The sequence below is a fragment of the Engraulis encrasicolus genome, chromosome 19 (genome assembly GCF_034702125.1).
Source record: "Engraulis encrasicolus isolate BLACKSEA-1 chromosome 19, IST_EnEncr_1.0, whole genome shotgun sequence".
In the NCBI taxonomy this organism is placed as follows: domain Eukaryota; kingdom Metazoa; phylum Chordata; class Actinopteri; order Clupeiformes; family Engraulidae; genus Engraulis; species Engraulis encrasicolus.
Genome location: NC_085875.1, coordinates 23570860 through 23584276, shown reverse-complemented (window position 1 = coordinate 23584276; position 13417 = coordinate 23570860). Strand labels below are relative to the sequence as shown.

The 13417-nt window shown below is 43.0% G+C and overlaps 1 protein-coding gene across 1 annotated transcript; it reads right to left on the bottom strand.

Annotated features, from left to right (window-relative positions):
• Positions 1-959: 959 nt before the first annotated feature.
• gpn1 (GPN-loop GTPase 1) lies at positions 960-11766 on the bottom strand. Its single transcript, XM_063224086.1, has 14 exons — positions 11571-11766; positions 11215-11308; positions 10758-10797; positions 10383-10449; positions 9587-9624; positions 9338-9416; positions 8850-8944; positions 8245-8290; positions 6644-6790; positions 5961-6043; positions 5387-5426; positions 3112-3205; positions 2728-2829; positions 960-1905 (listed from the first exon to the last, which is right to left on the bottom strand). Exons 1-14 carry the CDS (start codon positions 11745-11747, stop codon positions 1811-1813), a joined length of 1197 nt encoding a protein of 398 aa, XP_063080156.1. The 5' UTR covers positions 11748-11766; the 3' UTR covers positions 960-1810.
• Positions 11767-13417: the final 1651 nt, after the last annotated feature.

Sequence of the window (13417 nt, the reverse complement as noted above, 5' to 3'; positions counted from 1 at the left end):
CTCTCTCCTTTACTCTCTCTCTCTCTCTCTCTCTCTCTCCTTTTCTCTCTCTCTCTCTCTCTCTCTCACACACACACACACACGTTGATAGAGGTGAGGCTTCCCAAAGACAATTTTATCTCTCTCTCTTTCTTTCACACACACACACACACACACACACTAGTGTGGAGAGCTGGGAGTGATGCTTCCCGAAAGCGATTTCGTGCCTCCCTTACATCTCCTTTCTTCTTCTCTACTTTTCCCCTGTGGGTGACAATACGTTGTCCTTGAATCTTTGCAATACTGTCTATGAACTGCTGCACACAAGGAAAGTTTTCCTTCACTAGGGTAGGATGTAGCACTTCCTCTCTCTTTTATTTGTCCAACACAAGGTCGAGCTGCTAGACAGACACTTTTGCAACTAAACACGTCAGGTCTACCACAAACGTAATGTCTTTTCTATTTGTGGTGCATTGCATAGATCCATTCGTCTCACAATCAAATTCTAACAATAAAAAAACCTTCAAAAATTAGGAACATTAAATTTGCACTAAATGGTCATTCAAGATTTTTGCACTATAAAAGCACATATTCACCCAAATGTGAGCGCACAGTCAGTGCACTGAGGACTGCTGTGGCCAACCATGTAGCACAAAAGGTCAGACACGCAGGCTCTTGTCACTCTGCTTGTCTTAATCTGTGCTATGGGAGGCACAGCAGTGTTCGTGAATGGCAATAGACTGCTGGGAGTTTGAATGGGAAGAGACACTTTGACATTTTCCTTTTCATGGCAGAAGGTCTGAAGGCGTACCAGGTCTCTAAACGCCCAGACTGATCAGGCTTCTCTTCTCCATGAACCGGAGCCGTGCCAAGTGGCTACCCACACACCACAGCGAGCATGAATGCTCTTGCGCGCACACAAACGCCCGCACGAGCACTCCACTAAGACAGGAGATAGAAAAGAGTGTAGGGGAAAGCACTCAACATTCATAATCATTTTATTTCTCTGAGAATGGAAGGAAAAGAAGAGTGGCTTTACAAATATAGAGAATGTTTCCACACCACACTTTTTATACAAAATAATACACAGTAGATGTTTAACACATAATCATACTCCCTTTGGACATACTCAAAGGCCCAGGTATCTACACGGTTTGAGGTGCACACAAGGTAAATGTTGGAACCACAACTTAAAACATAACAAAACAAAAAAACAAAAAAGTCAAACAAATCCATTCCAGGCACTGATGTCAACTTTCTCTATCTTTGTGCTTGTCACACATTTTCCAGATATTCTTCATGTGGGCCTTTCTTTGCACTGTCTTTAGTCATGATCAACAAGTTATCTTGCAGTGAGGCTTTAGAAATGAATTAGAACCCTCAAACTTGCAACACGGACCAACTGTCACAGTTCCGAAATTTCAGTGAGCATTCTAGAACCCGTCTGCTCTACATTCTGCCCTCGCACAAATCTCAGAAACTCTTGTTGTTGGTTTTCACATGGTCTCCGAGAGAGAACTGGACAAAGACATTGGTTTTGAGTGCTTCGACCCTCATCCCAACACACGCCAGTAAACAGTGCACAAGTTTTGACCTTCAAAGGTCCTCTTTTTTCTCTAGAAGATAATATTCACCCAGTCCAAAGGGTCATCTGTTATTAGTCTCTTAGGAGGTCTTAAGAGGGTATCTGACACCATAATGAAAGTCAAGAGTGTGGGATTCAGTGGTGGTGCTTGTAGGGCCAGAAGGGTCGCCAGTGCTTTTTAGGGTCACCGTAAGGGTCGTGACCTTTCATGTAGGTTGTGTAGTCTGATCGTTCACTGTTCAGCGCTCATTGTTCCAGCTTCCTGTTCCGGGCGGTCACCACTTCCTTTCTCTCAGTCAGGAAGTTCTTGAAGGCCTGGCCTTCCTTGCTCTCCTCCGTGGCTGATGGAGGAGAGTGGAGGAGAATGGCAGAGGGAAACAAGAGGGAGAAAAGAAGAGATAAGTTGTGGGCTGAGATCACCTTTTCCCAAAAGGGCTTTGGCATTTAGCAATTGCTTTTTTGCAGGTGCTTTCGAAATCAAGGAGTTAAGATGCCTTGTCTAGGCCTCCTTTGGTTGTCTGGTAGGGATGGCTGTCTCTAACGTGGATCTATTACGTGCGTTTTTTAAAAGTTTTTCATTTTTTCATCAACAATTAAAAAATGTGGATGTTGTTGTCCACAATTGAATACTGTATGCATCATGGACAGGTCAGGTTCAGGCTGGATCTGTTGGCCATGATAGAGTGTGTGTGTGTGTGTGTGTGTGTGTTCATTCTCTAATGGATGCATTCCTGGACCAGTGTGATTCTGTGCTTGCAAGAGATGGTAGTGGTGTTTGTGTGCATGTAAAGTATATGTGAACGTGTGTGCGTGTGTGTGTAAATAGATTATGGCTTACCTTGATGGTCGACGTGTGTGTGCGTGTGTGTGTGTGTGTGCGATATTTCTCTTTCCATTTCTCTCTGTATTCCTGGACCATGTTCCTGGACCATTCCTGGTGGTGTGTGTGTGTGTGTGTGTGTGTATATGTGTGTGTGTGTGTGTGTGTGTGTGTGTGTGTGTGTGTGTGTGTGTGTGTGTGTGTGTGTGTGTGTGTGTGTGTGTGTGTGTGTGTGTGTGTGTGTGTGTGTGTGTGTGTGTGTGTGTGTGTGTGTGTGTGTGTGTGTGTTTGTGTGTACAGCATATTGTTTCCGCATAGTGTGTATGAATATGTTATGGCTTACTCTGATGGTCGATGTCGTCTGTGTCACTGTCCATGTCACTGTCCTGGTCTGGGTTCCCTCGTGTGAAGATCAAGTCACATGGGCCACTGACCTCTGCGTCACCTGAAGGACAAAGCGTGCAGAAGCAGGCATCAGCACACAGTCAGCACACACACTACTGCAGTACGTATCAATCAATCCAAATGTATTGATACAGCATATTTCAAGACCACACGCACACTTGTGTGTGCACGCGCGCATTCACACACACACAGCTATCAGTCATGTTTGCTCCACCTGCTGTGGCAACTTCAGGATCAAGGGGTATTGCAATCTGACACACACACACACAGACACAGACACACACACCGACACAGACACACACACACACACACACACCCTTACCCGAGACTGCAGCTGCAGGGTCGAGGGCTACGGAGCCCATGTCCTTATGCAGCTTCTGCATCTGTTCCTCTTGCTTCCTACTCTGGGCTGCAGCCTGACACACGTGCGCATGGGCACACACGGGCACACACGGGCACACACACACACACACACACACACACACACACACACACACACGTTGGACAGTCATTAGGGATGCATCAATACTAGCCTACATGGTGACCGATGCACACACACACACACACAGTCGAGTACCAAAAGGGTGCCCATCAATCCCGACTGACACCAAAGGGCAGCTGCCAGTCTTCAGGAGTCGAAAGACATACAACGACCTGCATTAATCATGCGCTCAGCAAACTTCAGAGATTAATCATACCTGTGGTTTTATAAGCTCATGAATGATGTTTACAGCAAATCTTAAAGTAGCAACCACACATTAGTCATACTAGTGCTTTTATACACTCTTGACTTATGCAAACAATCTTGGCAAGTCGACAACTACAGAGTTGTTCTGCATTTGCAGCAGTTTAAAATGAACAATCACTTAACATTAGCCAGATGAAAAGAATATATAAGATAATAATATAAAAGATTAAAAAACGATTAGAAAGATATGATTAAGAAAAACATAACAAAAGAGATATACAAAGCGGATTCCAAAAAAGTTGGGACACTTTGTATTATGTGAATAAAATCAAAATGCTGGCATTTTCAAAACATCTAATATGTTAATAAGGTAGAGCATTATGTACAGACAACATATCAGTTGTTAAAGTTGAGCAGAATTATTGTTTTGAGGTAATTATGTGATCATTTCAAATTTCACCCTTGCAACAAATCCCAAAAAAGTTGGGACAGGGCCAATAAAATGCTTTTTATATTGGATAAGACTAAACACAACACAAGGGATGACACTGAACAGTTAAATATTTTGGCTGTTGGCATAATTTTATTCAAAAATTAGATATTTTGATATGTGAGACATGATTTCAGCAGCTCAACTGATAGGCGTGTTCTTCAACTTGTTTACCTTTTTGTTATGCTTATTATGTGGCATATCCTGACTGCAAGAAAACAATTTTGTGACCTGTTTACTCCTATGATGGAACCACACTGTTGGAACATAGTAGAGATTGACATTTGCCGCCATTATGGGGCAATATCTAAAGGCGGTGCTCCAAAATATAATGCCTTGGTAGCTATGTTTGCTGTTTAAAGTCCGTATGTATCATTAAACATTCATTTTAATGCTCTACATGAGTAAGANGACCCTAAACAAGTCACCTCTACACCCCTTTACCATCATATATGCTGTCTTTCAGATTGACCACTAAATCAAGTTTAAGTATTCATTTTCTATATAACCTGGAGGGTGCATGACTCCATAATTTTCAAAAAGGATTCAATATTTTCCATTCTGTAATCAGAGGACAGTTTCACATGTCTACTAGGTCCATAGAATGAGCCTTTCCGCACACAACACGGTTTAATGTCTGCATCATGTGCATTAATCAAGTGTTGTGTTTATGGTCATTTTTTCGAGAGCTGTCATTGTTGGAGTGTCATAGTTTGCTTATTTACCACGAGTATGTCATGATCTCATAACTCGTGCAATGATACACAGAACTCTATATTACGGAAATAGGCCTTATATACCTGCAATTTTGATAATTCAATCTTTCTGTGTAATAGATAAGTAATTAGTCCCTCAAAATCTTCGCTGCTGAGTGCCACAGCCTCTATGTGATGGTATTTTATTTGTGCATTCATGTTGGCAGTCAATATAGTTCCTTTTAAAATATTCTTCCTTGTGTAATTTTTAGAATTATCCAACTATTACAACATGTTTTGGCTCTGTCCCAACTTTTTTGAGATTTGTTGCATGGGTCAAATTTTAAATGATCACATAATTACCTCAAAACAATAATTCTGCTCGACTTTAACAACTGATATGTTGTCTGTACATAATGCTCTACCTTATTAACATATTAGATGTTTTGAAAATGCCAGCATTTTGATTTTATTCACAAAATACAAAGTGTCCCAACTTTTTTGGAATCCGCTTGTAAGCTAAATCAAAGGCACACTTATTCTTAAAAAGGAGCGAGTGTCTTCAGTGTTAAATGACTGTCATTGAGGGTTTTTTTTCCAGGCATGTTCTCTCATTAACAATCTGGCCATGTCCGTCTCTCTCTCTTTCTCTCCCTCACTCTCTCCCTCATCCCCCCCGGTCTGTTCACACGGCAACCAGACCAAACCAGCCTCGCTTACTCACCAGCTCTCGGTGAAGCCTGTCGTATTCTGGCCGGTACTCGCTGAAACACACACACACACACACACACACACACACACACACACACACACACACACACACACACACACACACACACACACACACACAGACACACACACACACAGACACACACACACACAGACACACACACACACAGACACACACACACACAGACACACACACACACAGACACACGCTTTCAGTTTGCCTTCTTCGTGCCCACTCAAAGCTCTAAAGAACATAATCGCCGCTTTCCACAAGTACAATGCAGCTGATTGACAATTACAGTCGGCATCACGAATCACAAAAATAACAATTAACATCCATCAATGTCCATGTGCTATGTGTCATTCATAACTAAATGAAAAATTCTTCTTTTTGTATTGAAGGTTGAGAAGTAGGAAGGCTCTGTGCCCAAAGGCAAAATCAATTGTGGCTTGCAGTGTTGCATAAAACATGAATGAGAAAAGTTGAAAAGATAACAAAGACCAGAAGCTTCCTTGAAGACTATTGAGAGAGCATCCTTTCACACTGACTGGTGTTGAAGTGAACTTACGTCTCGTACTCCTTGGCAGCCTCGGCCACCTGCACAAACAGTTCGTCCAGGCCGGTGCCGGTCACCGCGGACACCCCTACCACCTGCAGGAGAGCAGGAGGGACAAACAGTGTGGTTAGAGAGATTGAGATACAATATGCTGTATAGACTTCCCTTCACACAGAAATGGCAGCTAAAAGGGGAATTCTGGATGATTTCGACGCACAGTTGTCTTGCTCATGCTACCCTTGACTTGTCAGTACTCGACGAAGGAGGCAGCATTTATTTTGGTCAGCACTTTATGAGATCCTGGGCATTGTAATGTTTTTTGTTTAAAACTTAAAAAAAACTTTCAAATATCATCATAAAAAAGTTATGCAATATCCACAGACACTGGACAACACCTCAATAACTTTTTAGTTCCTGTTTGTCCAGCAACAGGCTCATAGAGTGGATCATGTTGTCAGGCTTTCGTGTGTGTGTGTGTGTGTGTGTGTGTGTGTGTGTGTGTGTGTGTGTGTGTGTGTGTGTGTGTGTGTGTGTGTTAAAGTGTCATCATTCACCCAGAGGTTAGTAGAACCCGCCGAACACAAGGCTCATAAAGCAGGCCAGGTGTGTGTGTGTGTGTGTGTGTGTGTGTGTGTGTGTGTGTGTGTGTGTGTGTGTGTGTGTGTGTCTGTGTGTGTGTGTGTGTGTCATCTCACCCTGAGGGTGGCGTAGAATTCGTCCAGTACCAGGCTCATGGACCTGGTCAGGTTGCTGACGTACGAGGTCTCCTGGTTCAGTGCCTCCTGAAACGTCTCAAAGTCCTGCATCCACTCCACCGCAAAGCTGTGGTCGATTATGTCCGTCTAGGCCAGAGGGATACACACAGACAGCTGTGTCAACCACAAGTGTGTGTGTGTGTATGTGTGTGTGTGTGTGCGCAAGCAGTCCTGCATCCACCACCATACACTACACTTCACTCCATACACAACATTTAAACAGCACAAAAATGTATCATCAATGTGAGCTATACTCACACACACACACACACACACACACACACACACACACACACACACACACACACACACACACACACACACACACACACACACACACACACACACACACACACACACACACACACACACACACACACACACACACACACACACACACACACACACACACACACACACACACGGTGTCGGGGTGTTAAATGGGGTAACGCACCCCAAAAAGTGGCTCTGCACTGGTTGACAAAAGGGACATCATCTAAATTATTGTTGTCTCCACTGAGGCATGGGAGACACCGGAAGTGGGCCGGACGTGATTGCAAAATATCATACATTTTTGCTTCATAATGAAATCACATTGCTTGTCAATCATCTCAAGGTGGATGACAACAGGTATATCAGGAGCACTGACTGTAAATGGGGACTAAAAACCTGAAATCTCAGACAACTGCAGCACATTTTGTATAGGACTAGAGATTTACTTCTTATTATTCTGTAATAAGTCTGGGGCCGGATTGAACCATCAGGTGGGCCGCATCTGGCCCTTATGTTTGACACCCCTGCTGTGCAGACTCATGCTGCACAGCACCATGCCTGACTACTTGAATGAACTATCGCTCATGAACTAGTTCATTATTTGGGTGAACGTAAACTGAACGGCCACTATTTACTGCCTGATGAACAAACTGTGAACAAGTTCATTCTGGTGCCTGCGAACACACTAAATGCGCCTTTGTTTAATAGGTTGTCATATTTCCTTAGTGTTCAGGTGAAAACCCAGCCCCAATAATGTAATATGACATCTAACACATTGTCACTGTTCTGATGAAAAAAATAATTGATGTCTGTGGTGTTATATAGGCTTTGGCGATGATATTTAACAATATAGCTCGCAACAACCTCCCTTTCTTATAAAAAAGAACTATGAACTTGTTCATTTTTGGACGAATGAACAACACGCTATATTAACTCTAACAAAGTATGAGCTGTGATAGAAGGAATTCATTTTGATATGTGTGAACTGAACTTTGAACTAGATCTTGTAGAATAGGAACTTTTTCCCCAACACTGGCTGCACTGCACCACGCCTTACTCTGGAGACACGAGCCCTTCTCCTTCTCAATCTCATTGGAAATCTACAGTATGTGTAGGCAGCATTCCAGAGCCCCACGGCTAGGCCCAGCCAAGTTCTACATCACGACAACACAAGATGCTGCAGCCCGTTGCCCTGGAAACCAGCGTTACCATGGTAGCAGTGGGAGCGAGTGAGTGAGGGATGGAGGGAGTGATCAGCGTGAGGTTACCTTGTTCATAACCACGATGAAGGGCAGCTTGGTCTTGTACAGGATGCTGTGTAGAGGAGGGGGCGTTGGGGGTGGACAAGAGAAGGAAAGAAGAGGAGATGGAAGGAGAGGAGGGAAAGGGGAGGAGGGAAAGGGGAGGTTGGGGGGGCAGAGGAGAGAGGACAGGAGGTGGACAGTGTGGGTGGATGAGAGAAGGGAAAAGAAGAGATAGAAGGAGAGGAGGGAGAGGAGAGGAGATGAGAGGGAGGTGGGGGGCAGAGGAGGGATGAGAGGAGGTGGGCAAGAGACAGAGAGAGACAGGAGGGGAAACAGAAGAGGTGAGGAGGGAAAGAGCAGAGAGGACAGGAGTGGGAGGAGAGAAGAGAGGATGCGGAGGCAGTGGGGGTGGATGTGGGAAGGAAATAAGATAAGAGGAGAGGAGAGGAGAGGAGAGGAGAAGGGAGCGAAGAGGAGAGGAGAGAGCAGGACGGAGAGAGGAGAAAGTGCATTAGTGGGTGGGTGTACAATTGAGTAATAACAAAGTTTGAGGAGTGCTGTAGGTCACAAAACTCTCTCTAGGACACATTAGGACAAACACACACACACACACACATACACGCACACACCTGCAGGCGTAGAGCATGTTGGACATGAAGGTAACAGGGTTCACACTCCGCGACGTGTCCATTACATAAACCACCACACAGGGGAAGCTGGACGCCTGCAGAACAGAGGACAAGGACAAGGACAAGGGCACACAGACACATTATAACATTCTTCCAGTGTCATGCCAATAGGCACTACGCCATTATTTCATAAATAATGAATAATAAAAAAACATCGTTTTATGTTTCTTTGCGTATTGTGGATGAAATTTAACATTACATTTGCAGTACTTGCATTATACTTTGTGACCTCTTTCAAAAAAAAGCTCATGATTGCAGTTCACACCCCATACAGTTAGTAAATTATTTATGAATAAGAGATTAATATATATATATTTAAATATATATATATATATGCCTCTGTATTAGTGCTAATAGATGTATCCCTAAAATAAAGTGTTACCAGATTAATATATATTTAAATATGCATCTGGTGAACATTCCCATACCAGTGCTTCAGTGATGATGGTGCCAGAGGCTGACCAGGTGAAGACTTCGATTTGACCCGGTGTGTCAATCAGAACATACCTGCAATACACACACACAACACTTAGGGCCCTCGCTCATATCTCTCTCGCTCTCTCAGAGGTAATGCAGCTCGTGACTGCGAAAGAATGTGTGTCTGTGTGTATGTGTGTGTGTGTTTGTGTGTGTGTGTGTGTGTCTAGTAATAAAGTGTTTCAAAAAAAGAAACCTACTCATGACTAGTCTCCTTTTTCTCAATGAATTTCATAACCTGTTTCAGAAAGAACAAGAGGCAAAGTTTAGTCTCATAGTAGCAATGCTGACACCTAATGGACATGAATACACAATCCATCACATTTGCTGATGAATATTAATAATTTCCTATTGCTTGGACAAAAGCATAGGCTGACAGTCATTTCCCCAAACTCTTATCCTCTTCTCCATCCTTGCTGATGACTTGGGTAACATAAGGTTTATATTGGAAATTCATTTAACATTCAAACTATAAACGTGACATTCAAAGTTGTGTATAAGTACTGTATGTGAAAGTCCTTGTGCACAAATATTCCGTAAAATGGTTGCAGGTGTAAGGCAGGAAAACTTGATCAATCTTAAATGTTTGAAAAGCACTGTACACTGAATACGTTTTTCTTCTTCTTCTTGGAGCGAACAATGTGTTTCACCCAGTAGAACGCAAACCTGACGATGCACTAGGCGAACCACGTTGTTCGCTCCGAGACATAAAGAAAAAAAGAACACCGTGCATTCACTCTGCATTTTTTCCCTGAACTTTCAGCATGGTTTTAGCGTTATGTTTGACAAGCGTCATTTTTCAGATAGATCACATTTGTATTTTAATGTTCAACGAACTTCCAATGTCAAACTGACTTTAGTCCAGTGTTCAACGGGGACAGAGGAAAGGACATGAGTTTGGAGGAATAACTTTTACCCATAACCTCCGTTACAAGTAGAGTTACACATACCTTACATGTCATTTTTGTGTAATTATTGGTGTATTACTTGGCTTACCTGGTCAAACCTTGTGGCAAACAGGTTTAATGACGTGACGATACCTCCATTTGGGCCTAAGCCATACCTGGAAATTGTGTTATAGGAACACTGACGTTTCCACAGAGACTCCCTAAGACACATTATTTGATGTTCTTTTACTTCTCTGTAGAATGTTTATGTACCCTTTTGCCAACTATTTTGGTTAAATGCATTCTATACAACTAATGCAGTGTACTGTATTGAAATGGTAGTACATATGTAACACACAGGCAATGTTGAACGACTAATTGACTGATGTTGCAAAGGTTGACAATTAAAGATACACCTCAAATACAGTATAATTATAACAAAGTAAAACTGGGCTGGAGGACTACATCTTCATGGAAAGGATACTGCTTCATTACTTCTTTGTAGTTGACAGTGTCTCTGATGTCTGTTTAGACAAAGAGAGAGAGAGAGAGAGAGAGAGAGAGAGAGAGAGAGAGAGAGAGAGAGAGAGAGAGAGAGAGAGAGAGAGAGAGAGAGAGAATTGGTCAGAACTATGGCACATTATGATGAAGCATAAGCATGACCAGTGCCACCAGCCTGATCACTCGTATGACTGAAGAGCAGGTCTCACCCAGTTCTACATCATGAAATACAGTATAAGGATGATATGAGTGTGACGCCGACACAAACATGAAGAAAACTAGCATTATTGTCACTATCAACATCATCTTTATCATCACCATCACCATCACGACCACCACCACCATCATCATCATCATCATCACTTCGCCTACAAGACGGCTTCAACCAGTAGTTCCGGGTACATTGTAACAGCCACAACACTGACAAATGTGAGACATACCTATGTTGGCTGGAAAGGGAACCTCATGCACGGCAGGGTCCAAGTTGATGACATAAGGTGGACTTTTTCTGGCATGCAGGTATGCTGTGACACGCTAAAACAACAAACACACCAGTTCAACTTTATGTTAGGCATCATCGGGTGATATGAGGAGCATCATTATCTCTGACTAGCAGTTAAAGCCTACAGATCAACTACACCCAGCACTTATTTTATATATATAATACTATCCATTTTGAATAGTTAAATGTTTCAATAAATGCTGTAGTGAAAGAGAAACATATTACTTTCTATCATCGAACTGTCAAAGGCTAGCTTGTCAGTCTCCATGCATAGGTCGAAAGAGATGTAGCCACCTGAACAAAAGTTGTTTTCCCGGAGCCTGCCATGCCAAGGACTATGATACAAACGGGTTTCTGGTTCGCATCTCCTCCAGAAGTGTTTGCTTCTGGAACACCACCGCTGGCGGCTCCATCTCCTGCACTAGTTCCCTCCGAAACATCGCCACAAGAGAACCTCGCGGCTGTCGCCATGCTTGTTTTTGGTCTGTGATCATTCATGCCGGGTGGCAGTCGTAAAGCGATAGAACATGCTGCAAACAGCTGAAAAAGCGCAGCTTCTTGTAGCCGCTAGATGGTAGTGCAGCTTCACTTATCAAGATTGAAGTTTTGGCATATGGTTTTGGCACATAGTACATTGATCATAAACAGACATTATTACAGACAATTACCTTCTTGGAGTTTGCGTGCCTTAATGGTGTATAGAGTATATAAAGTAGTGAACAAGTTTTTGTTTTCACTTTGGACCTTGATGTTAATATGTATAGGCCTATATATGTGCTTGAGTGGAAGAGGAGGAGAGGCGCACACACACACACACACACACACACACACACACACACACACACACACACACACACACACACACACACACACACACACACACACACACACACACACACACACACACACACACACAGCACCACAACCACAAGACAAAAACACTTAACAAAAATGGTTTATAAAGGAGGCACCAGTGAGGTATAGTGCCTGGGGGCACCACTTAATATGGTCCTGCCTTCGCCCCCTATTGCTGTTTTATCCATGTCTTGAGTTCACCAAAGGCTCATGTTCTGTTTCTTATCAAGCCTCATTAATGAGACTGTGGGTCTACTACTCCTGTGGAAGTCTCCCAGAAACCTCCCCCTGGCTGGACCTGCCTCCCCTACTTCCAAAGCCCATACCTCACCTCACCCCTATCATATGCCTCATTCCCCTCTCCTGTACCCATACTCCCTGTGCCTGTGGGTAACCCTCACCTCACCTCCCTTTCTCAAAAGCCATGCCCCAAGTGTGCAGTGGGCATCTCAACTTCCCCCCCCCCCCCCCTTTCCTGCCCCCCCAACTGCTACTATGCAAACCCACTCCATCTCTGTCTTCACTGTCCATACATGTATAGCAATAGCATTAGGATTAGTAGCATATTATCATATAGGATATCTGAAAAATGAGAAAAGGTAGCACCATGCATAGGTTTCTTTATTATTACACAGACGCGTTTCAGCACTCTTAAAAGAAGACAAAATTGTTGTGTGAAGCCTGCTCCAACCTTTATGAACTCATATAGCCTAGTATATCTGTCATCCAATGTGCTTGAGAGAAAAGAATGAAAAGAGAGAACAATATTTCAGAAAGTAGAAAAGTATAGAAAGCATTATAGAGAGTAGATACCACCTTAACCAAAGGTAGATTAAAATAAAGCTGTTTTTAAACAGAGTATAGGCCTATTTCAGTCAAATGTACAGGAAATAAGAGCATAGAATAGTTTTTTATCCATGTTGTTGGTTAGATATAGGGTCATTCCACGCCAAATCAACAGGAGCCCGCGCACTTAGGTCTCAAAAAATTCTGAAAATATTACTGAGTGTACCCATGGTACTTAAGAGAAACACTGTTACTTTATTTGAATGTAAGATGTATACTCTCCATGTTACAGCCAATTTCACTGGGGGAGGGGGGTGCCCATTTTGTTCACACTCTTTTTTTTGTCAAAGTTCACAAGCCCATAGCTCAAGAACTAAACCATGTGGCTCAAATTTGGCATGCTGGTACATAGATCGGAATCGTTTGTTGCAAAGCTGTCAGTTTTGGTCTGTATGATCCTGCATCGTCAAAGCATTCCCTCAAAGATGATACAAATTGTG